General features: G+C 43.2%; 1 protein-coding gene across 8 annotated transcripts in view; it reads right to left on the bottom strand.

The window, feature by feature from the left end:
* The window catches only part of LOC142934202 (putative E3 ubiquitin-protein ligase HERC1), a 69,174-nt gene that overhangs the window by 33,362 nt on the left and 10,373 nt on the right, over positions 1-25,439 (bottom strand). For 7 of the 8 annotated variants that reach the window (XR_012947692.1, XM_076078665.1, XM_076078666.1 and 4 more), the window contains exons 10-37: positions 24,928-25,099; positions 23,670-23,804; positions 22,852-23,017; positions 21,897-22,022; positions 20,972-21,193; positions 17,879-18,031; positions 16,724-16,856; positions 15,898-16,089; positions 14,773-14,997; positions 14,449-14,622; positions 14,240-14,354; positions 14,010-14,130; positions 13,396-13,567; positions 11,365-11,695; positions 10,164-10,284; positions 9,080-9,131; positions 7,327-7,598; positions 6,582-6,797; positions 5,583-5,703; positions 4,423-4,660; positions 4,159-4,331; positions 3,324-3,479; positions 3,113-3,219; positions 2,919-3,029; positions 2,656-2,826; positions 1,422-1,661; positions 1,105-1,188; positions 126-682 (exon numbers count right to left, since the gene is read on the bottom strand). Coding sequence is in view for 7 of the 8 variants with exons in the window: in XM_076078665.1 (XP_075934780.1) it covers positions 126-682; positions 1,105-1,188; positions 1,422-1,661; positions 2,656-2,826; positions 2,919-3,029; positions 3,113-3,219; positions 3,324-3,479; positions 4,159-4,331; positions 4,423-4,660; positions 5,583-5,703; positions 6,582-6,797; positions 7,327-7,598; positions 9,080-9,131; positions 10,164-10,284; positions 11,365-11,695; positions 13,396-13,567; positions 14,010-14,130; positions 14,240-14,354; positions 14,449-14,622; positions 14,773-14,997; positions 15,898-16,089; positions 16,724-16,856; positions 17,879-18,031; positions 20,972-21,193; positions 21,897-22,022; positions 22,852-23,017; positions 23,670-23,804; positions 24,928-25,099 (5,056 nt within the window). In the remaining variant the exon portion in view is untranslated. The remainder of the gene's footprint in view (positions 1-125; positions 683-1,104; positions 1,189-1,421; positions 1,662-2,655; positions 2,827-2,918; positions 3,030-3,112; positions 3,220-3,323; positions 3,480-4,158; positions 4,332-4,422; positions 4,661-5,582; positions 5,704-6,581; positions 6,798-7,326; positions 7,599-9,079; positions 9,132-10,163; positions 10,285-11,364; positions 11,696-13,395; positions 13,568-14,009; positions 14,131-14,239; positions 14,355-14,448; positions 14,623-14,772; positions 14,998-15,897; positions 16,090-16,723; positions 16,857-17,878; positions 18,032-20,971; positions 21,194-21,896; positions 22,023-22,851; positions 23,018-23,669; positions 23,805-24,927; positions 25,100-25,439) is intronic. The other variant, XM_076078668.1, reaches the window with a different exon arrangement.

The following is a 25,439-nucleotide window of genomic DNA, read 5'->3' as shown; positions in this document are numbered from 1 at the left end:
CATGGCCGATGTTGAAATAAATTCACAACTTGCTTACAATTTGGTATATCTGTAAAATATACCAGCAAATAACAAATATAGCAACGTATAAAAATGTCAAAGAAAGGTGCCACAACCCCCCGTACCTGATGGTGATCTCGGCCTCGTCCCACTGCACCTTCGCCGAGGTGCTGCCTTCCTTCACCACGCCCAGCAGTGTGGCGTGCCTCCCGGTCTGCTTGTGCACACATCTCCCGCCGACACGCAGGCCCGCGTCCGCCCCTCCGATCACCGCCAGGACCGGCCACACCTCCGTGCAGAGCGTCCTCAGGTGGTGCTCCGACAGCTCCCCCAGGCCGTGCTGCCGCCCGTGGCGTCCCCGCTCCTCCTCCGTCCTCGTGGGCGTCTCCTGGCTTTCCCTCTGGGCGTCGTGCTCCTCGCGGCTCTGCACCGAGCGACTCTTCTTCAGCCTCTGACCCCCGCCACCGGACGTGCCGGCGGACTCCCTAAAGCAAGGCTTGATCCTGTGGAGCCGCTCGGTCATGGTCTCGTTGATGCGGTGGGTCCAGAGGTCGGTGCGATGCAGGATGCGGATCAGCTGCGTAGTGGCCTCGGCCAGGACAGTGGCCATGGGGCTGCAGACCGGGTCGCCAGGTAAGAGGTCTCGAGGTGTGCCCCTCATCTGCATGTCACAGATCTTAACCTGGAACAAATAAGCAGAATATACATATATATATAATATATATATATATAGAAAGCATCACATTAGTGTAACTGCGTGTAATGGTCTTTGTGAATTGGACTGTTTTTGCAATGTGGCTCATTAACATAAAAATGGCCACATTTTTGCATACTACCTCATTTAAATATGAGTAAATGACACAGGGGGTGAGTATTATTTGTTGCTAGAAGAATCACACAGGGTTTTTTTTGTATTATTTGTGCAGGTTTAACAGCTGCAAAACCCTAACAATCCTTCTGTGAATCCGCCCTCAGAGATCATACCAGAACAAAAGCTTAAAGTTATGGAATCTCATCCCCCAGTAACAGCTGAGTCACTGTAAAAATGAGCAGATGAAAGAACTCCTGCAGATGGAGCAGTAGGTGGATGTTTATGTGCGTTACCTTCTCTCCTGGGTTACTGCTGTAGAACATCACACAGGGATAGAGCTCTGTGGCGTCAACGTCCTCGAAGGCCAACTTTGGTTCCTGTTGAATCACAAGTCAGCAGTTAGAGATGAACACAGAACCCCGAGGAGGACATGTAGCTCTTTTATGTTTCGTCTTTGCTATTGAATTGTGTGCGAATAAATGAATATGCATGCGTGTCCATGTCCAGACGAGGCATTCATAATTTAGGGACGGACTAGCAATGATCAACGCAGTTTGTGATACTTTCAATTATTTTTTAAATATCCAAATCAATATTCAGTGTGTCTCACCTCTCCATTCTTGCCGAAGGAGATGGTTCTGGCCTCCATGTCCAGGACGCAGGTGATGAAGTCTCCCTGAGTGAAGCTGCTCAGAGTCAGCGTCTGCTCTCCGTTGTGATAGAGGTTCCCGCTGTACGCCCGGTACAGCCACATGTCCGACGTGGTGCGGTGGTTGAAGTCGTGCACGGGCCATCGTGAAACGCCCACACACGTGCCCTCATTGCCTCGGTTCTCCTTCACGATGTAAAACTACAGAGGAAATAAAACGGGACGTGGTTCAAAACAGGCAAAAAATTAGATAAGTTTATATTTCTGTGTAAAACAGTTTCCCATCAATTAATGCTCCGCCTCTACTGTTATCCTTCCTTAACTATCAGATTATTCAGCCCTGGTGTGTACATTCAGCTGGCTTCATGAAGATTTTGAAATGTTTAAAAAAAAAATGAGTTCCCGACTGGGAAAGTTCCCATGAACGCCCCCCCGCCCCTCAAGTCGGAACAAAAACTAGGAAAGATGTTGAAAACTTTGTGCCACGACTTGCCGATTGACGTCACATGACTGAGAAAGATGGCGAACGAAAGTAAACGTGTTGACGATGAGAAACTTTGTTATTAATTCATGTATTGCGTATCAATTTTAAGAGGGTATAAGGTTGTAACAGTTAGTTGCTGTCCACGTAGAGGGACCTTGATTAGTTCGAAAAGTTGGTCTTTCCACACCGGGGGCGGGACTAATAGACAACACAATAATGGGAAATACTCGTCTGCTAATATTTTGTATCAAAACTATTCATACTGGCAGCGATGCAATTTTGTCAACACTTCAAAGGTTAAAACAGATTCACAAGCAGAAGACCAACAACCAGCATCCTGTTGACCCAGAGCAGCGTCTGACTGTCTGAGCTGAACTGTTACAGCCGAAGACACTGTAAGATATTTCCTTTCAGTGAATACCTCTGAGTGAATTTGAGGGCTTTTATTGTGAAAGGTAAGAACAGAAGTAGTGGATCTGGTCTGTGTTGCCTTTGTCAAGGTTGAAAGGTGTAATAAAGTTTGCCGTCTTGGTTCAGACTACGGAAGTTGTAATGGCTATCAACGTCTTGTTTAAATGCTCCGAGTAGTAAAATACAGAACATCTTCTTTGTAGCTTCCGAAGTCGGAACAACTTCCACAATTCAGGATGTCAAAGCATCCGAGGAGCGCGTGGAAGCAGCAGGAGATAAGGTAATAAACAGTAACTGTACCTTCCACTGGTAGCATCCAGAGGAGATGCCGGTAGAGGCCAGGCCGTAGCCTTTACCCCCACTGCCATGCGTCAGACCCTGGCCGTTCTCCACCATGCAACACTGAGCCTTCTCCGGGTCAAAGGACACTTCCTGGATGGGAAGGTTCTCGTCCTCCTCCTCTGACTCGCCCTGGGGATCAAAGAAACCGTCGGCCGCTCGAACAAATAGTCATAATAATCAAAACACGAGTCGGGGGGGAGGATGGAGGATGATTACTACACCTGCAGTTTGAGTTCCTGAACTTTTTCTTTAATCTGGATCGAGTGTTTGGCTTGAGCAACGGGAGCTTCCCACATGCAGTCGGACAAAAGGGCGAAGAGCCGCTCGACAACCTAGAAGAGAACAAACTTTATCAGCTCACTGGCTGTTATTGAGGAGTTGCACAAAAAAAAAAGAGCAAAGAAAGCCGACAAACCTGTGTCATTTGGTCGTCCTCCATATTGGCCTCACAGGCAGGAAGGACGGCCTCCAGCACATGAAGAGCCAGGAGCCGAGTTCTCAGGTTGCCCACCAGAGGGACCCCTAGAATCAAAACAGCCACGAGGGGTTAATGAATATCTCAGCTTTGTAACATGAAGCAGGCGCACATGTTACACGGTGTCGTGTGTCACAACGGCTGGTTGTACCTAAGCAGCATTTCTGCGCTGCGATGTTGAGCAGCACTTCGGTCCATTTAGGGGAGGCCATCTTGGACTGGATGGCCTTGGAGGACACCACTCTCCTGAGGAAGACAAGGAAGTCTCCGAGGTGCAGCTCAGCAGTGTGCTGCTTACGGATCAACGCTGAGGAACGAGACAATAAAAAACACGGACACAATTACAGACCTTTGGTTATGTTTCATGGAAAACAAACACTTTCACTGTAGGCACAGTAACTATTGCTCTTAAAGGGATCTGTTTTTAACCATTCTTTCAGGCGGCAACCTCCGGTTCTGTCCAGTAAAGTCAATGCTTCATGTGTTAAAGCTGCATTCTCTCTAGTGTCCACCAGGGGGCGACTCCTCTGGTTGTATAGAAGTCTATGAGAAAATGACTCTACTTCTCTCTTGATTTATTACCTCAGTAAACATTGTAAACATGAGTTTATGGTCTCAATCTCTAGTTTCAAGTCTTCTTCAATACAGCATGATGTTCATTTAGTACATTATGGTCCATTTAGAGTCACACAGACCATAAAGCAGGGGATGCTTTAGGGCGGGGCTACACAGTGATTGACAGGTCGCTACCAGAGACATATACGTTGCGTCTACGTCCAAATCATTCTTGCCAACAAGGTTAAATTAGTTTTATATTTTAGTTAGTTAATGGAAATACTATTGTCAACAACAGTGTTTGATCATAGCTTCTGTTGATGAAAACCAGTGTACGCCATGTATTATCCGTGTGTTATCCGTGTGTTATCCGTGTGTTATCCGTGTATTAACCATGTATTAACCATGCATTATAAAAACTCCTTCATCACCTCTGAAGTCTTTCTTTTCAGAGTCTGCTCCGTCCTCCTGTTTGCTGTCCTCTTGGTCTTTTCCAGAAGAGAGAAGACTGACTCCCGCCTGGGACAGCAGGTTCTTCAGCTGACTGCAGAGCAGATCCAGCAGCGACTGGACAACCTTGGGACTCAACTTGTCCGCGTACGTCCTGCGAATCAAAAGGACAAAACAGTTTGTTGATATAATCTTCGGGTTTTACAAAGTGCAGATTTCATTCCTCTGGTTTCTAAAGCTCTTACCCGGTGCTGATGGCCAGTATCTGCAGCAGGCGTGTGGAGGCCACCTTGAGGGCGGTGCTGAGCTGAGACACTCCGGGTTTCTGCAGCAGCTGGAGCGGCTGGCCCAGCATCGTCTCCGTCCCGCAGAGCTGAGACAGCACGCTGAGCAGCCCGCTGGAGATGGCCAGGGACACGTCCACCGGCTGGTAGCGGACGCTCAGCGCAAAGACGGTGACCAGCAGGAGGCGCTGCTGGGCTTCTAGGACGGAGAAGAGGTCGAGAGAAAGAGATAAAATAATCAAACAGGCTGTTAATAAAGCGAAGCCTGGAAATTCATCATTTCAGGAGCCGCTCTGCCGTCGGTGTCGTCAATTTAATGACGGCACGATGATTTTAGGTCGACAGAAATACTGAATTTAACCCAAAAGTAAAAGATCATTTTAACTCGGATACATAACTATCAGTGAAATAAAGAAATAAAAACTTTTTATTTCATAGAATAATTAATCGGCATTTACGTTTCAGTTGTGGAAGGTTTTGTTGAATTGAGCGGATTAATTTATCTGCGTAGTTAAAAGGTTTATTTTTTGTCTGTTTGCGTTTGTTGTTATTATTTCCTACTTTGTCTGTTGCCTGCAGACAAAGTTAATATTCTGTTATAAATCCAGTTGTGAACGACGTGGATCGAAGACTTGTGGGTGTGTTTTATTTTTTTATTTTTAAACATTCATCCTCATAATTATTTACATACAGAGTCTGTTAGCAGGAGAACGCTCACACTTCTTCTTCTACTCTGGTTGTGTGCCCAGTGTTTCACTTAGCATTCAATAAGTATTCAGAATCTCAAGGATGCTGAAATAGAATCTGTAAAAAATTGATTGACGGGAAAGAGGCTGAGGCAATGTGGGCGGGGCATCAAGGCCAAACTGAGGGGGCGTGTTCCATCATGGCCCCCGTCAAAAACCTTCCCCGAAGTAATGTAAATGTAAAACAAGCCCAATTAACTACTTTTGAAAGTTGTCCTGCACTTTGAATGAACAAGTGAGAGCAGATCGCAGGTACGACAAAAAAAAGTTAATGTTCAATGTCTTTAATTCGTATATTCTACAACCTGAATAATTTGATCCTGATAAATGATGGAGGCTCCACTGCTGAGGTCGTGCAGCAGTCGTCTCTCTTACCTATGTGGTGCTTGTTTGCCTGCAGTGCTCTCTCCAGGGTGACAGACAGTTGCTGGTAGATCTTATGAACAGCTGTCTGGATTTCCATCTGGAGGCTCCTCTTCGTTGCTTTTACACCATCCTGCAAAAGAGAAAGATGTAAACACACAGTTAATATGGTCACTACTCAGGCTGCACGACATTACTGACAACCAGGCGCCAACCTCCGGTTCTGCTGAGTGAAGCCGATGCTTCATGTGTTAAAGCTGCATTCTCTCTAGTGTCCACCAGGGGGCGACTCCTCTGGTTGTATAGAAGTCTATGAGAAAATGACTACTTCTCTCTTGATTTATTCCCTCAGTAAACATTGTAAACATGAGTTTATGGTCTCAATCTCTAGTTTCAAGTCTTCTTCAATACAGCATGATGTTCATTTAGTACATTATGGTCCATTTAGAGTCAAACGGACCATAAAGCAGGGGATGCTTTAGGGGCGACGGCGAAATCGCCCGACTCGAGTCTTCAAAACATCAGTCCACAAACCAACGGGTGACGTCATGATGACTACGTCCACTTCATATAAACTATGTATATGCTGAAAACTGACTTTGGGAATTTTTTATTTTTTTTGTGATATAAAAATAATTTTCACCAGATGACAACAAAGTACCCGTTTCTTCAACATCATCCTTTCTGCAGCAGAACTATTTTCTCACTTTTGCAATCAAATTTTTTGTTTCAGTGTTTCTCTTTTTTCCTGCTTTGGTTGTTTGATAAATTGATGAGAGTAATTGTGATTGGTGCTTCGCTGTGCATGCAGAGTCACGACCACCAAATTCTGTGTATCCAACAACTCTTAAATCTGAGTAAATCAAGTTACATTTGACATCTTCTGTGCAAGCTTTCCATTTGTATCAAAGCAGCAAAAAATGTTGCAGCATTACAAGTTTGAGTTAAACTGAACTGTCACTTGACTATCGATGCTCATCAGTATCAGCACTTGATGAGGCTCACACGTACCTGGTAGTGATGCAGCTGCACGCTCTCCCTCTTCAGGCCTCCGGCGCCCACGGTGCCGAGGCCAAAGCAACCCGCCAGGAACTGCAACCTGACAGAGGTGAGCAGGGAGGAGGACTGGAAGGCGCCGCCGGATCGATCCGCGTCCCCGGGCTGGCTGCCCTTCTCCTCCATGCCGGAGATCAACACCACAATCTGGTGGAGCGCCTCCAACCGCAGCTGGAGATTAAAAACAAATCCCAGTGGTCGAGTGGATATTCTAACAGCGTCGCATGTGTTTTCTAGATCTTTTAGCTGCACTATTACCAATAATGTGTTACTGTTTTCAGAAAATCTGCCTCATTCATTTGACACTACGTAGTTTTAAAGAATAAATCTGGTTATATTCTACCATTTTCTTACTGAAAAACAACAATATTGATTGTATCCAAGAAGTATTGTGTGTGTATCAAAGCCTGATATCTCTTCTTCCTCTTGTTAAAACACATCGATGACGTGTAGATTCATTCATTACCATGAACACACAGGGATTAAGTTTGTACATCCATCAATTTTCCTCGCCTCCTCTCCTTGCATCCTAGTGCCTTCCACCTGAGATGTGAGCGGAGGAGGCGAGGAAGAGACACGAGGAGAGGGGAGTTGAGGAATTTAACTAAATGAGACATCCTTTGCTTCGTAGGCAACATTTTAAAGCGACGTCACTTAGAGTGAGACAGAGACCCAGAGAGGTCCTGAGAGAGCCCCTCACCTCTGCCCTGCTCTGTTGCTGTTCCATGGCCAGGATAGTCGCCTGTGGGCTGGTGGACATACTTTCCTCCGGCTCCTTGAAGGCCGGAGCGAGGCCCACATCGCCGCTGATGAAGCTGACCATGTTGTCGATGAGAGCGTGGATGCCCAGCGAGCGGCTCAGGTCCAGGTCCGACTCCTCGTAGAACAGTGCCGAGCTGTAGCTCCGCTGGCGGCTCAGTTTGGCCCGGAACCAGGACTCGGCCAGGGAGTCCGGTGAGCTCTGAGGTAAGCCTGAAGACGGGAGGAAGAGAGGAGCCTTTCAGATGTTTAAATGCACAACGTAACGCTTTTGATGGATGGGCCATGTTGCTTTTAAGCACTTAGGAGCTATGCAGGGCAATGCATTATTACTCTATAAGAGCTCATCAAATGGAGAAATGCTGAGTCGTCATGCGGGCACAAGCCTTTATGAGCCATTATGGATTCATCTATAATGGGTGCACTGAGTTTCAAACACCCACTGAGGGTAAAAATGCTGTAGTTGAGAAGTGAAATGGCAACCGGAGCTCGTGTTTCCATACTCTAAAGCACTGAAGTTTAAGCATCAGTACTGATGATTCATTTTAAAAAGGACAGTAGTGATGTTTAGAAGTGCGTTAGTATGAGGTTCTTCTCCATCATCAGTGTTCTACTACAGTAGAGTTTATAGAAACACATATTTTAGACTCCTAAAATAATCTATATCAGTTTAAGCTTTATTTAGAATATTTTCTCCTCTTTACTTTGATGTCAGACAGACCTTTCTGAGGGGAACTGAAGCTGTTATCTTTGTTCTCTTCAAAGACACCAGACTCCATTCATAAAAACAGTCATTTAACCTCTCAGAACTCAGGAGTTGCTGGTTTACTGTTGCCTCCTAACTTGTCATTGTGTGACTTTGGTGTTTTAAAGCGGTAGTTCAGAATCACCAAAGTCACACAATAACACAATAACACAAACACACTAACAGATGGAGGCAGCAGTAGAGCAACAACTCCTGTGGTCTGAGAGGTTAAATCACTGTTTCTGTGAATGGAGTCTGGTGTCTTTGTAGAGATCAAAGATAACAGCTTCAGTTCTCTGACATCAAAGTAAAGAGGTGAAAATATTCTAAATAAAGCTTAAAACTTAAACTGTAATAGATTCTTTAAGGAGTCTAAAATACGTCCACAGCAGTACATTGTACTCCTGTGTGTTTCTATAAACTCGACTGTAGTAGAACTCTGACTCTGGAGAAGAACCTTATACACACACACGACTAAACATCTCTATTTCAGTACGGATGATTTCTGCGACTGGTAATTCCATGAACTCTCACAAATCACAATCTTCACTGGGAACGAGCCTTCGTTGTCCAAAGTAACAGAAGAATGAACTGTTATTTGAACAATGGGCACATCTGTATGGTCTTTTTTGTCTTTTTGCTGTAGGTAGACTACGACAGTGTCTTGAAGTGAAGCTCAAAACAAGAACCTCATCATGAGAGATGAATGGCGGGGGGGGGGGGGGGCATCACAGTCATGGAGGAGTGAGCTAACGAGAGGAAGAAACATGCCATCGTGTACTTGCTTGGAGCTCCTCTTGTCTTTGGGGCTCAACTGCCCCAAAATAAGCAAATAAACTATCCACACAGGAACCAAAAGACAGAGAGACAAGAGCAACGTGTGACTGACGACCCGCCATCACCTCACTCGTCAACATCAGACGGACCTTTTCCTGAAAATCATCTTTACCTCTCTTTTTGTGAGAGAACGCCAAGTCCGGGTCAACGTTCCTCCTTCCGCTCTGAAACAGGAAACAGAGACAGAGCGTGATGCAGCTTTCAAATCTCTACGTCACACAAATACCAATGCAGTGAGACAGACGGGTATGTATACGCATATGTATGTATACGCATATGTATGTATACGCGTGTGACGGCCTCTGGCTTTAAGCAGGGCCTGCTGTGGGCGTTCCCTTGTTTCTTGTCTGTGCTGTCTTGCAGGTCACACACACAGAGAGAGTGTGTATGATTGTGTGTGTGTGTGTGTGAGATAGAGTGTGTGTATGTATGATAGAGTGTGTGTGTGTGTATGATAGAGTGTGTGTGTGTGTGTGTATGATAGAGTGTGTGTGTGTGTGTGTATGATAGAGTGTGTGTGTGTATGTATGATAGTGTGTGTGTGTGTATGTATGATAGTGTGTGTGTGTGATAGTGTGTGTATGTATGATAGAGTGTGTGTGTGTGTATGATAGAGTGTGTGTGTGTGTGTATGATAGAGTGTGTGTGTGTATGTATGATAGAGTGTGTGTGTGTATGTATGATAGTGTGTGTGTGTGATAGTGTGTGTGTGTGTGTGATAGTGTGTGTGTGTGTGATAGTGTGTGTGTGTGATAGTGTGTGTGTGTGATAGTGTGTGTGTGTGATAGTGTGTGTGTGTGATAGTGTGTGTGTGTGATAGTGTGTGTGTGTGATAGTGTGTGTGTGTGATAGTGTGTGTGTGTGATAGTGTGTGTGTGTGATAGTGTGTGTGTGTGATAGTGTGTGTGTGTGATAGTGTGTGTGTGTGATAGTGTGTGTGTGTGTGATAGTGTGTGTGTGTGATAGTGTGTGTGTGATAGTGTGTGTTAGTGTGTGTGTGTGATAGTGTGTGTGTGTGATAGTGTGTGTGTGTGATAGTGTGTGTGTGTGTGATAGTGTGTGTGTGTGATAGTGTGTGTGTGTGTGATAGTGTGTGTGTGTGATAGTGTGTGTGTGATAGTGTGTGTTAGTGTGTGTGTGTGATAGTGTGTGTGTGTGATAGTGTGTGTGTGTGTGTGTGTGTGTGTGTGTCCTACCAGAGTGCACCCCTCCTCGTCTGACTCCGGCTGAGAGAGGTCTGACTCGCTCCTGGACTTCATGAGTCTGTAGCTCGGGCTGCTCTGCACTGAGTGGCTCTCAGCGCTCAGACTCTCGCTCCTTCAGACACAAACACAAACTAATCTTAAAGACGCAGCAACGGTTACAACTGTGACTGAACTAAACATGCACTGAACCCCAAAGATGATACATAAAAAAGATGACTCACCATTTTATATAATTAATGCTTACTACGTCTCTGTATGTACAGAATATATTTGTACTACGCATAAACATTTACTACATTCATGCTAATATTACAGTTTATATATTTAACAATTACTGTACGACTGTCTTCTAAAAAAATATTCATTATTGCATTTTATATTGTGTTATAAATAGGGTTGGTTTTTTACACTCAAAGCTTCTATTCAAGTTTTCGAATTAATCTTTGAATGTTAACCTAAAAAATGTACAAGCCTTTTGTTATTGTAGTTATAAATATAATTGATGTCCTGTTTGATTGCTGCCAGACTGATCCGTCTATTTCCTGTTTATAGTTTGGATAAACATGTTGTCAATTTCTATATTTTTTTCAATAAATGTTGACTTTTTGACTTTTCTACAAATATTAGAATACTAACATTATACTAATACTAATACTACCAATATCAGTGGAGCCTGATCTGTATATGCAACTGTGTACAAATACTACTGTAGGTTCAAACAGAATCAATAGACGTGCAAAAAAAGAAGTGCGCAGCATTTAAATGTTGATTTATAATCTAAATGTCAACGTTATGAATGAAGCTTTAAACTATTAGCTACAGCCCTATATAGTGATTCCTATGTCTTCGCTTCTGAACTATTTCATGTCTTAGTTTTTCACTTGTGTGATTTTAAACTGTACATCAAACAGTTGGAAAGACGTAATTTTAATCCTTTTATAAAGCCTCAAGTGTCGGTAATATTTAAATGTTAAAAAGTCTCGCACAAACATTACACCGTTGTTAAATTAATTCTAATAAGCTTGTTTTTAACATGTGGAACTATCCTTTAATACTGTGCGGTTACATTAGCCTCATTCTACAGTAGAGGGATATTCTAACAGCACAAAATCACCACTGAAGAGGGAACCAACTATTTGAGTTCTGATGTGTCAGCCCCTCCCCCCTTCATAATGAATCTAGGTGCTCAGACCTGGTCATGAAGCTCAGACACTCCTGTGTTCCCGTGGCGGACTGGGTCTGGTCCTCCTCCTCCTGGTTCTGCTTGGTCAGCTCCCCCAGCACAGGGCTCACCCCCAGCAGCAGCAGGGCACAGCGGTGGATCACAGAGTTACAGGCGGCCGTGTACAGGTCCTGGCCTTCTGGGAGACCCTGAGACAGGACGGTGTCCTCCTCTCCTCCTCCTCCTCCTCCTCCTCCGGTCCTGGAGGCCGAGCCAGAGCCCAGTCCTGTGCTGCTGCTGGCCCGCTCTCTGTCCCGACTGCGAGCCACCTCCCGCGCTGAGAGGAAACATTGAAAGATTTCTGTGTGGTGCCAGATGCACATACACAAATAAAACACACACACACACACACACACACACAAGATGCTGGGTTAGAGGACAAGCAGCAGCCGCACAATACACTCAATGGTGACGCGCTGCAAAGATCAGAACCAAAGCTCATACAAACGAAACGCATCACAAAACCTCCGAGCACACCTTGGACCTAAATTACAACAACAAGGATCTTACAATCAGACATCACCTTACAGACATCTACTGTATTTCCACCAAAAACCACTGGCGGGATGAAAAGCATGTTTTCTTTAAACACTCGCCAAAACAACACCGTTTATCAAAGCCAGAAGCTGTAAAAACACAATATTATCGTCAGATGTTCACCTTTTCGACGGTCCTTGAACACATCATGTGAGACGAACGCTTCCGTCAGAAAAGCAGTCAAAACGAAGCTTACATTTTTGATATTTAATCAAAAATATTGTATTCTTATGACTATTTAAAATCTCAACCCAAATAAACCGTTTGCTCTAAAAAACATTAAATTCTGTGCAGGACAGGAGAGGCCTCAAAAATGTAAATAGTTCAATTTATATAGCAAGTGGAGCCTCCGTTTATTCTAACATTGGTAACACTTGTGGATGCTAAGACAGTCTACTTGTTTTTGACTTTTTTATGATTGATGTCCTTCTAACTGTGTTATTCTGCACTAAAGACATGTTCTCGTTCTCTCTACTCATAATCCAATAACATCGCGGAGGCTGCGTCCTCTGAACCAAGACGGAAAACTCTTTTGAACGGCAGCGGCGGCTCTTTCCGTTCTCACCTTTCACAATAAAAGCCCCAGACATACACACTGCATCACTCACTTACATTCACTCAGAGGTCACAGCACTGTTATAACTTATTTTTGCAAGGAATTTAAGTGTCAATCCTTCAGATTTCAGTTCCAAACTAACAGGCAATTCTTCCAAATTTTGTGCGTAGTTCCATTTTGTGTGTGTATATAATGAAGAAAAACTGTAATACAGCAGATTTTTCCGGGAATGTCACCACAAACACCCAGTTTTTATCACTGCTAATATATAAATATTGCAACACTTTCATTAATGGGCCATATGACTCAGTGATGGTGACTTAACAGACATTTGTCTCAATGAAAATCTTCTAATTGCCACTTTAAACGGTCATGAGCAGCAGTGTGACATGTGAAGATGGAGACTTATGAACTTACAGCTCATCTAAATTTACAGTTTCTCCAGTCCTGAAAGGTATGAACACACGTTGGTAAAATAATAAATCATTTTCAGCAGGTATCAATCAAGGCATTCATTTGGTTTTGTGACAACACAAGAGAACAGTATTGTTTACATCACTGGGATGCTTTGTCATAACAAAATAAATTGAGATTAGCATTGAATTTAGAATTTAACTGCACGTACATCATTAAATAAATATCCAAACCCCTGAAACTTCTGCACCTACATGACAACACCTGATTGGAAGACTTGAATTTCGCCCAACACGATACACTGCCAAGCAAATTCAGCAGAAACTGATTGTTCAGCATTTTCACCAGTTGAATAACGACCGTCACAAAGCAGAGATGTGAATGAATGCGAGCAGGCGGGATAAAAGAAAGAGCCTTGAATGAACTGAGAGATACATGTTTTAAATGAAATACTAGCACACATAAAAAGTACAACTCCATGCAGGTGTACTCACTTCCAGCCGTCATTACTTCGTGTTCCCGGTCATCCTCTTCGTCGTCCTGTTCCTGATGCCCCTCCTCTCTCTCACGGTCGGCTCTCTCCTCTAGCTCCGCCTCCTCGTCGATGGTGCGCGTGAACGAGTTCTCCTGAGGGTCCATGTCGAGGGAGTCCTGATTGTCTGAAATCTGACAGAAATGTTACAAAATAACATCCATGAGTGGATTTGAAAATGATACAGAATGTTTTTGTGGTTGTTTTGTTATAGCAACTAGTCTACAAGGCTCCACACTAACTATTCCACCACTGTCGCGAAAAATCATTCCAACCGCTCTGAAGCATTGTAAACTGTGGAAAACTCCAAAGCCTGAACGCATCATAACGTAATTGAATGGAACCTCCCTGCGTTAGCCGTTAGCTGTGCTGCTAACGTAACTAGCTCTCCTCCTGCTGATCTAAACAAGGATTTGTTCACATTATCCGTACGGATCAACTACGGCCCGTTACACCACTAATTCTATAAGAGGAGTCCGCGATAGAGTGGTATCTATCAGAACTATTTGTATGAGAAGACTTGTTTAATCTTCTAATTATAAAAAGCAGTTTGTGAGACTTTAAATGCAAACTCACCCTCCTCTCACGTGAAGAGGATCTGGTCTGGACGAAGTCCATGTTCTTACAGGCCAGCAGGCGGTTCCGCACCTTGTAGACACTGCGATAGACCTCCGCCAGGTTCTTAGATGGTTGGTACCTGACGGGGAAAACAAAAATATACTTGTGACATGTGATTTTTAATCTATTCTGGCACTGTGGGACAATGTGCAGACCTTTAACACATCATAAATAGGATGTTACGGTACCTGCCCTCTCCACAGGCTTGGCCCAGCAGCCCTGTGTGCTTCAATAAGGCTGCCAACACAAACGTGGACACAGTGTCCAACAGGGACTCGTTACTGAGAGACGCATTGTCCCAGTCTGTAACAGAACACACAGTACAGTTCACTGTCAAGACTGACACCTCTGGCACAGAGACAATAGAATTCATTACATGCTGAGTCAAAAAGGGGACCTTTGCTCATGCCATAGTCCTGCATGTTGATCCAGAGGCTGTTGGCAGGTTCTTTAGAGGAACACAGCGCCAAATCCACCAAGACACTCAAGTCGGGACGCAGTGTGGAGTCAAAGGGCTTCTGCTCTTCATCACCGGACAGTGCTGCCTCCAGCAATGAGCTGATGCACGAGTCTGAAAGACACAAGTGGACAAACATTCATCGTCTCAAGTATACAAGGGCAAAAAAAAGAAACACAAACTGCCCTCAACAGCTGAAAGGTTACTGCCAGTGATGAACATGTTAAACCCGGCCGTCACAGCACCATACCCGCCCCTCCCTACCGAGCTGTGGGATGTCCATTTCCAAGCCGTTGCTGAAGAGGGGAGTTTTGAGCCAGTAGGCGGTATCCTGCTCCTCCAGCGAGGTAGCAGCCCCCTGCAGCATCCCACCGAGGCAACGGCCCACGAGGAGGGCGACCGTCCTCTCCAGGTCCACGAGCCACACCCAGGAGAGCGCCGGCTGTGGCAGCGACATCCCCGAGGCCGGCTCAGCAAAGTCAGACGTACCTGGACAGTGAAGGTTGTGTGGTGGTGTAGGACAGTATGAATGAAAGTTTACACTTTCAGGGATAATAAGGTCTTGGGAGCTCTACACAGCCTTTGATTTGTGCAGACTTACAGCCGTGAATTATATCGAAAACTAGAAAAACAAGAGTTATAAATTACATTTGTGGCTCACAAACCTCAAAACGTCTAGAGGACAAAATGAGTAAATGCTAAATAGTGAGATGCTAAATCTTTGTATAGAGCCAGTGCAAAATAAACTGCCACCCAGCTTTGAGGGAAAAACACAATACTGTTAAAAGTTTTGTCACAATCAAGACGAGGGTTCGAGGCTGACACGCATCCATGTTATCCTTAAATCTGTCACCACATTATAACCCAAAGGGATTCTGTACGGAACAAAGACCGACCAAATCCAAACTAAATATATTCAACCTACTTTTCATTCAAAGAGAATCACATTAATGTGCAGTAAATTAGTTTTTGATCTCTAGTGATAGAACAGCTAAAACAGACCTGGTGACCCAGTGTATATAATACACAACACTGTTAAAATAGAAAACATTTTTAGTCATGAAATAATAACCTATTACTCTGAGTAACGTTAGTTTATTTACATTTTTAGGGGCGAAACACACTTTTTAACTTCACAGGAATGTTTGCTTCATTGGTAATATGAAAAAAAAACAAAAAACAGCTAATCAATGTTGATACGGTGTGAATGCTATTAGATAATAGAGAGATAGTTACTTTATTCATCCCACAAGGGGAACTTTGTTCGTGTGATGATAGAGTACATGCTTTGAATTCCTTAGACATGTCTTTGCCAGATGATAAAACTCATTATATAAAGACGATATAGATTACAAAGCAGGGTCAGGGTTTCTTTAGCTTCTTGCTCACCATGCAGGGGCCACTGCAGCTCCTGGTCCTCCAGAGGGGAGGCAGCAGGCAGCAGCCTGTTGAGGCGGTCCAGAGGAGGCAGCAGGTCCAGCAGGTGGCTCAGCAGAGGCCTCGCCACCGACACCGGCAGCAGCAGCAACGAGTTGATGATCTGGCACAGCATGCTGCCTGCCGCCGACACGTAGATCACATCTGGAGATGGAGACACGGAGGTTGAAAAACACAGGAAATTATGAAAAAAAACAAAGAAATAATGAAAAAAAAACAAAGAAATATTGGTTAAAAGGGTGAGAAAAGGGTCGGTAGAAATAAAAGATGTGATAGAAATCTATTAATCCCAAAGGAAATTATTGATCAAAGATTACAACAGAAGAACAAGAAGAAAACAATAGAGGAAGACTATAAATATATATAAACAATAGAGTAATAAATATTCAGTGAATGAGAAGTAATACTGACACCAGCACCTAACAGAAGCTCAAATAGACAATTGTGCACGATATTGAAAAGTAATAAAACGTTTTATTCCAAAGATCTTTTCTGTTTACTTTGAATAAATGATCATGTTTCATATCAAAACATATAACCTAAATGATTTACATGTTTTATGCAGTTTAACCTGCACAGTCATTAAGTGAGTAGCGTGAGAAGAAGAGAAATAATGAAAGTGTTTTGTGACGAAGAGGCAGAAGTGGACAAGCGGAGGACACACACACACACACACAGAGAGAGACAGAGAGAGAGACAGAGACAGAGACAGAGAGACAGAGAGAGAGAGAGAGAGAGAGAGAGATTCAGCCACAAGAGATGAACCGATCCTCTTCACCTTGCAGCTTCTCTCGTATGCTGCCGTTCCAGGAACTCTCTTTGATCAGAGCAGCAGAGCGGGAGAAGATGTCGGTGGCGTGAGGCAGCAGGAGCTGCAGATGCTTGTGGAGTAAAGCCACACTGCTGCAGTTCTGCAGAGAGAAAGCACGAGGACCGTAATGTCTCAAGACGCTTAATTCATTTAATCTAAATTCAAATATCTGGCTTGAAGGCTGCTGAACATCGTCACATTATCACAGAGCATACAGAGAGTTACTTTCATGCATCAGTTCTGAAAATAATGTGTTTTTACTAGTGCTGGGCAACGATTAAAATATTTAATCGCATGGATTTTTTGCGATGAATCGCATTGTTATGGAAAAGTTCAATAATGAATTCAAAAGTAGTGTATTGCGCACTTTTATTTTAAAAGTACTGCTATATGAACAAAAGGTCAATAACCTTTGGTTCACGAGATGCAGGTAGCATGTTTTATACTTAATGTGAATATAATTCATACTTTGTTAGCATCTTATTCTGAAAACCGGATGTGCGTCTGAAGAAACCGGATGTTGTCTCACGTTAATCTTTCCGCTAACTTTCAAAGTCCTTCGCTCGTTCCCGATCTGTGCTGTTTAAATGCGTTTACCGTGAATTTCAGCATATAGGTGCACTAACATTACTGACTATAGGATGTTTGCTGGCTTTTATCCCACTGTTCTTGTCATCCTCTTGTTGTTATGTATATATATTGTCTCTTGTCTTTCAATTTAAAAAAAAGAAAAAAAAAATATATATATAATAAATTTAAAAAATGCGTTAACGCGCGATAAAATAATTGTTGGCGTTAATTAATGAATGCGTTAACGCGAAATTAACGCGTTAACTTGCCCAGCACTAGTTTTTACGCTTCATGAAGAAGACCATGTGAGTTCTGAGATTAGATGTGCATTAAAGAGTAAATAACTTCATCAGCTTGGACATCAGAGGGCTTCTGCCTTTCAATGGTGAAGCTATAATCTCACCAGCGTTAAGAAAAAAAACCTAAAACACATGATCCGATTGGCACCGGACCAAGAGGTTTGAATAACTCCGTGATTTTCCACATAATGAAGCCGCTATCCGTGGAAGAGAGAGTCGGCGTTTTTGAACAAGACGAGCCGAGTGTCCGTACCTCGGTGACTGAGTTGATGTGGCAGTACGCCAACAGCTGCTTCTGCAGGGAGCACAGGAGCTGGTGGAGGTGAGCCGGCTGGCTGCTGTCGGAGGAGGACGTGCCCTGCTGCAGCTTATCGCTGTTCTTCTCCAGCTCACCGAACGCCTGATCCTGCACAACAACAACACAAGTACGATGTGAGGGATACATTCAAGGACTCACGGTCAGGGTATAGTTTATTGTCATTATGCAACACAGGGCTGCACGACGAGAGTTAATTTGCTACACAAGAAAAACCTTTTTTTTATTTTGCATCAGGATGAATGTAAACAAACGATTCTCTGGGCAGATAATCTGGTCGGCATTTTACATTAAGAACCAGGGGAACGTGAGAACGTTGAATATCGCAACGCAGAGTTTACTTGTGATAAATAAACAGACAACGTGTACTCAGTTCTGCTGCTTTCAGTATTCTGATCAAATACGACACATTACTTGAAGAATAAAAGAATGAATTGAACATTGAACACGAAAGACGTGTTTTCAAAGCACAAAATGTTCGGCAAACCACCTTTTGACCTGAGGTACTTATACTTACACTAAAGTATTCACATTCATATTATTCTGCTTTATACTTTTTACGCCACTACATTTCTTTGAAAACTTAATTTATTTAGCAGATTCAGATAAATAATGTAAAACTTTATTCCACAAGATTCCTGGCAGTATATGCATGCAAAGAAAAAAGTATTTAGTCAGCCACCAATTGTGCAAGTTCTCCCACTTAAAAAGATGAGATGCCTGTAATTTTCATCATAGGTACACTTCAACTATGAGAGACAGAATGGGGGGAAAGAATCCAGGAAATCACATTGTAGGATTTTTAATGAATTAATTGGTAAATTCCTCGGTAAAATAAGTATTTGGTCACCTACAAACAAGCAAGATTTCTGGCTCTCACAGACCTGTAACTTCTTCTTTAAGAGGCTCCTCTGTCCTCCACTCGTTACCTGTATTAATGGCGCCTGTTTGAACTCGTTATCAGTATAAAAGACACCTGTCCACAACCTCAAACAGTCACACTCCAAACTCCACTATGGCCAATACCAAAGAGCTGTCAAAGGACACCAGAAACAAAATTGTAGACCTGCACCAGGCTGGGAAGACTGAATCTGCAATAGGTAAGCAGCTTGGTGTGAAGAAATCAACTGTGGGAGCAATTATTAGAAAATGGAAGACATACAAGACCACTGATAGTCTCCCTCGATCTGGGGCTCCACGCAAGATCTCACCCCGTGGGGTCAAAATGATCACAAGAACGGTGAACAAAAATCCCAGAACCACACGGGGGGACCTAGTGAATGACCTGCAGAGAGCTGGGACCAAAGTAACAAAGACTACCATCAGTAACACACTACACCGCCAGGGACTCAAATCCTGCAGTGCCACACGTGTCCCCCTGCTTAAGCCAGTACATGTCCAGGCCCGTCTGAAGTTTGGTAGAGAGCATTTGGATGATCCAGAAGAGGATTGGGAGAATGTCATATGGTCAGATGAAACCAAAATAGAACTTTTTGGTAAAAACTCAACTCGTCGTGTTTGGAGGAGAAAGAATGCCGAGTTGCATCCAAAGAACACCATACCTACTGTGAAGCATGGGGGTGGAAACATCATGCTTTGGGGCTGTTTTTCTGCAAAGGGACCAGGACGACTGATCCGTGTAAAGGAAAGAATGAATGGGGCCATGTATTGTGAGATTTTGAGTGGAAACCTCCTTCCATCAGCAAGGGCATTGAAGATGAAACGTGGCTGGGTCTTTCAGCATGACAATGATCCCAAACACACCGCCCGGGCAACGAAGGAGTGGCTTCGTAAGAAGCATTTCAAGGTCCTGGAGTGGCCTAGCCAGTCTCCAGATCTCAACCCATAGAAAATCTGTGGAGGGAGTTGAAAGTCCGTGTTGCCCAGCGACAGCCCCAAAACATCACTGCTCTAGAGGAGATCTGCATGGAGGAATGGGCCAAAATACCAGCAACAGTGTGTGAAAAGCTTGTGAAGACTTACAGAAAACGTTTGACCTCTGTCATTGCCAACAAAGGGTATATAACAAAGTATTGAGATGAACTTTTGTTATTGACCAAATACTTATTTTCCACCATAATTTGCAAATAAATTCTTTAAAAATCAGACAATGTGATTTTCTGGATTTTTTTTCTCATTTTGTCTCTCATAGTTGAAGTATACCTATGATGAAAATTACAGGCCTCTCTCATCTTTTAAAGTGGGAGAACTTGCACAATTGGTGGCTGACTAAATACTTTTTTCCCCACTGTACATACATACATACAGTTAAAAATAAGACCCACCTTTACCAGCTGCACCATTAAAGTAATGTACACACTAATGCATCAATAATTATTCAGTAAAATATTATACATTATTCTGATGTAGGTCATTCTGCATAATTAATACTTTTTACATTGCAAGTATATTTAATGCCAATACTTTTGTACTTTTACTTCAAATTAGATTAAAATATTAAATATGAATATCTTCAAATTTAGACCAACCAAATTACTGTATTTTTTGTTAAATTATATTTCTTTATCTTTTGTATTAGTTGTGATTTTAGCTCGATAGTTTAAGAACGGAGCAAGAGGAGCAAAAAGGGAAAATTCAGTGAGGCGAATAATTCAAAAGGAGTGACTCATAAGCAGAAAGCCTTGCAGTCTAATCAACGTTCATTATTGTCTGCATAATGTCACAAACTTGAAAACAGCCTGTGTGTGTGTGTGTGTGTGTGTGTGTGTGTTAAATCAATAAAAGCCGTCTTTAGAGAACGAGGCACAGGAACAAGCCACTGCAGGTGATGATAAACAAGGATTATATATGCGTCATGCTCCACCTCCAGCACTCTAGTATTAAGAGGAGCAATGAGGGAGATGGAGAGGGTGAAACAACAGCACTTCCTTCCTGAGTAACGTCTGCCTTGGTCTATTCCAAACAGATCGTTAATGATCTCTCAGATAATGGTTTGTTATCGAGCGGCACACACACTGAAATCAATAAGAGCGAACTCTCCGATAAGAGCTGCAGCAAACATCTACTCACGGTATAGAAGCCCAGGTTCCTGAGCAGCGTCTTCATGAGGATCTCGGCCAGGTGGGTGTCAGGGTGTCCCGCCGTGTCGCTGTACGTCGGGTCCGGGGCGGCCGCGAAGCCCGGGCCGGAGCAGAGCCCCTCGGGCCCGTCGGCCGGAGAGCTGTAGCCCAGGAGCGAGGCCACGTGGGTGTGGTCCTGGAGGCTGGTCAGGATTATGTCGAGCTGCATCCTCTGTGGCACAAAAACACACACGTTTAAAATGAGACTGCTGACCTAGACAGAAAAAACAAGCCGACAAACAGCACTCGGTGTTAAACTGGTAAACATGGAGGTTCATACTGAGGGGAAATAGTCCAATGTGCAGTCAACAAGCTAGCCTCGGCGGCGGTTATCACAGCTCTTCTGATTTAGTCATATTTCATGAAACACTAGGTTTTTAATTGTTGAGGTAACTGCACATTTTTTGCATGTGCAGAAATGTTCCATAAATTAACAGCAAATTTGTACTTTTAAAGGAACGGTTTGATATTTTGGAAAAGACACTAAATTTGCTTTCTTGCCAAGAGTTAACTGATACGATCGATATCACTTTTATATCTCTACATCAACGTCAGGCTACAGCCGCTAAACTTAGCCAGAAACACGCTAAGCTAACCGGCTGACCACTTAGAGGAACCAAACCAGCCTTTTACTCCACCAACACCACAACGTGAGCCATCAACCAACCATTTGTTAATCTACACAAACCTCAAGTACATTAATGTAAACCAGCGGCTGTGACCGGCTTTTAATGTCTAACAATGAGATTAATGTATAAAAAAAGTGCTCAGTTTTAAGCATATACGTCTCCACTGGAGTTCAGAAAATAAAACTCTACACATGCATCCAGAGTCATGGATCCTGACAGGTGTGTGTATCAGGAAGCATAGCGTACCTGTCCTTTGGAGAGACTCTCCCATCTGTCAGGGCCCTGAGGCAGCAAGGAGTGAAGGAGCTCCATCCTCTCTCTCAGCGGAGGCAGCAGCATGGTCGCCCCCACCGACAGAGTCTCGATCACCGCCTGATGGGGACACACACAACACACACACAACACACACACAACACAAAGCTTCAGGTGGGGCAACAGATCCAGAGTTTGTTGACATGTTAAGAAAGTACTGTTTGGATGTTTTGAAGTAGGGTTGCATGAAGTACTTTTCCATCATCAGTGTATGTGTAGACACTTAAATAAATTAAGATCAGTTTGTGTTATTCTGTGACTTTGGCTGGTTCGGATTCACCAAAGTCACACAAAATAAACAAGGGAACAGAGAAGTGAAGCCGTTCTACGCTCTCTTTAAAGACACCAGACTCCAGTCGTTCTACCTCACAGATCACAGGAGTGGCTGGTCTATCACTGCCTCTATCTGTTGGTTCATTTGTGTCAGCAATCTGACAGCAAGGTAAAGAGGGGAAGACATTCTAAATATAGCGTTCACTTAAACTGCAATAGATTCTGTTAGGAGTCTGGAATACGTCCTCAGCAGAACATTGATTTGTGTGTTTCTATAAACTACTGTAGTAGAACTGTGACTCTGGAGAAGAACCTCATACAAACACACTTCTAAACATCACTACTGTCTCTTTAATGTCCACTGAGCTAATCTCAATGATTACATACACAAGAGAACAGCTGAGGAGTGACGATTCAGATAAAATAGAATAAAACAGCTTTAATTACAGGCATGGAAAAGGTGACAGAGATGCTGCTGCAGCTCAGTGTTTCTTTAAGTGAGAACTTCATCCTAAATATGTTGTGTTTGTTCACAAAGTGTCTCTGTTTTATTATTTCTACTATCTATCTTGGTCTTTACTATGCTGATAATCCCCCCCCCCCTGCATCTTCTTACCTCCTGAATCTCGTCAGGCACTGAGGAGTCCATCAGTCTGAAGAGCAGGTTCCTCAGGGGTCTGGCCTGCCGACCTAAGATACTGGTGGCCACGCCCCCGGCCAGAGCCAGAGCCAGATGATTGGACAAAAGCCGAAGGCACAGCTTGAGGAAGTTATGATGCTCCCTGCAAATACATTTTTTTAAATGTATTTAATTTTAGCCACGACTATTGAATCTTATTGCCAAGATGACGGTGTGAAAGTTTCACACGTAAAAATCACAGACTTAAAAAAACAAAAAAGTTAAAAACAAGATAAAAAAGAGACGAGAGACTTAAAACAATCCAGTAAACTATATATATATATATATATATATTTTGAACTTGTCACAAACAATCATCCGACGTCTCTGGTACCACATAGAGCCCAATATCAAGCTTCTCATGCTACTGGAGGGTAATTAAGGTGTCCTTAGTTTTTTTACTTAACTATGCAACTTTATGTCATTTCAGACCATTGTTACTAAAGTTAACGCCCAAAAAGCTCAAAGACAAAAAAAAAAAAACGTGCTATAGTTAAATAATTTGTTAATTATTTACACATATCACAGCCTTTGTGTGAACATGTAATTCTTCTATCAATATGTTTTCCTTTACAATCATACTCTGTGAATCAAAAGAGCAGATTTGTCATTTTAAATAGAGATGTTAGTAATTAACCGTGAATCTGATAATAACAACCCTCTTTCCTGGAGAGGAGGTGCTTAATTATACACGGTTATTTCTCTGTGTTTTCTCCACACCGGTCAGTGCAGTGATGGTGGCCGTGTGTGTTTACCTGGATGAGGGGAACGGAAGAGGAGGGACTTCACTGTTGATGCCGTCGCAGTAGCGCTCGAGGAAGGAGCGCAAGTGGGAGAAGGTGCTTTCCTCCAGGTCGACACAGTAGGGCCTGTGCCAAGCCACCACCTGCCTACAGAGCCACAGGGAGTAAGTATTCATATATTAATATTAATATGAATATGAAGAGCTCTAGTGCTTCATAGGTGCTCCAGTGGAATGAATGTCAAACATCAAAGCTCTGGAGGGACATGCTGTTGTTGTCATTCAAACACTTTGTCCACTAAACTGATGAAGCTTGAAGCATTTCTCCACTGATTTAAACCAGCAGGAATAACGTCGGGTTAGTCGTGCTCGTCGTGATGAAACGTTAACTGAACTTTATGTGTAGAATCGATGCCGTGCCTCAAAACCACTTCAACAAAGCTCTGCCTTACTCCTGTTTTCTAATGAATGTTAGTTTTCTACCGATCTATCTAAAGAATGCACTTCCTGTGAACACTGCATATCAAAATAAATGTGACACATGCGAGAGTTGGCAATGTGGTTTCCTGTTTTTTTTTTTGTCAAGAAATCTCATCACTTTACTTTGAAGGTTGAATCGACATCATCACACCACAGACGCTGCGTATTGTTCCTCCGGTAATGACCTCATCAGATTTATCAAAAGGAATCACAATATTATCATAAACATTGGATCAGTACATGTGTGGTACTCCACTGTGGTGTGATGGAGTTTAATCCAACATTGCAAAGTCAAACATTCAGATTTTTTTTCTCACTAATTTGAGAGCTCAATCTCAGAGAATATTACATTTTTTTCTTGTTAATTTGGTTTTTCTCGAACATTTAACACTTTACTTTAAAAGATTATCAGATTTTTTTTTCATAACACTGATGTACCGTTGACATGGTGTTTATAATGTTTTGACTATATCATCTCTTATTATATTTATAACTTTTACACATTAGGAGACAGAGTGACTTTCATCTAAAAGAACTGCATGTTTATCAAGATCTAACCTCCTTAAGACTCACTGAGACACTCTGTACTTTACGTCAGTAACACAGTCAACATGACATTAACATCACACAGAAGGAAAAAAAAACTGCTGCCATTTCACGTGCAGTCACTGACCTTTGACCTATATTGTGCAATCCTATCAAACCCCCCCCCCCCCCCTCCCCTCCCTGTGTGGCTATGTTTATGTTCAATGCTACCGTCGCTACAGCAGTTACTCTGATGTTGAGCTGACCTGTCTCTGGGCAGGGCGGTCCACGCCAGGCTGTGGGACGTTCCGGCTGAGATCTGCTGAATAGCGACTCCGTCCAGACCCACCACCTTCTTGGGTTTGGTGATCGGCCCCGTGGAGTTCCCCTGGCCACACTGGCCCATGGAGTTGTTGCCCCATGCGTACACTTCATTGTCTGGAGAAGTAATACAAGATTAGATATAGAATCTGTACTACACTGATCTGAAATATACGGTCTAGCTTCAGTTAAGCATTAGCCTAAACAAACAGGGTCTATGTATTTTGCTATTACATCACGCTACTTGCGACAGCTCTGTCACTTGTTTAACAAACATAAAATCATGATCACACTGTGACTTGACAAGAGGCCGTGGATTTAGCATGTTCAGCCACATTGATCCCCGACACCATGCTAACGTGTTTTAATGCAGCAGCAGCTGCTCAGAGTTACCGACCCTCTGAATCCCCAAAACCCGCCAGCGGGACTGAAAAGCATGTTTCCTCTAAACAATCGC

This window comes from Anarhichas minor, unplaced genomic scaffold, assembly GCF_050575085.1.
Source record: "Anarhichas minor isolate MPS153535 unplaced genomic scaffold, ASM5057508v1 ptg000067l, whole genome shotgun sequence".
NCBI classification, from domain to species: Eukaryota; Metazoa; Chordata; class Actinopteri; order Perciformes; family Anarhichadidae; genus Anarhichas; species Anarhichas minor.
Note: the sequence above shows the minus strand (reverse complement) of the source record. Positions and strands in the feature narration are given on the sequence as shown.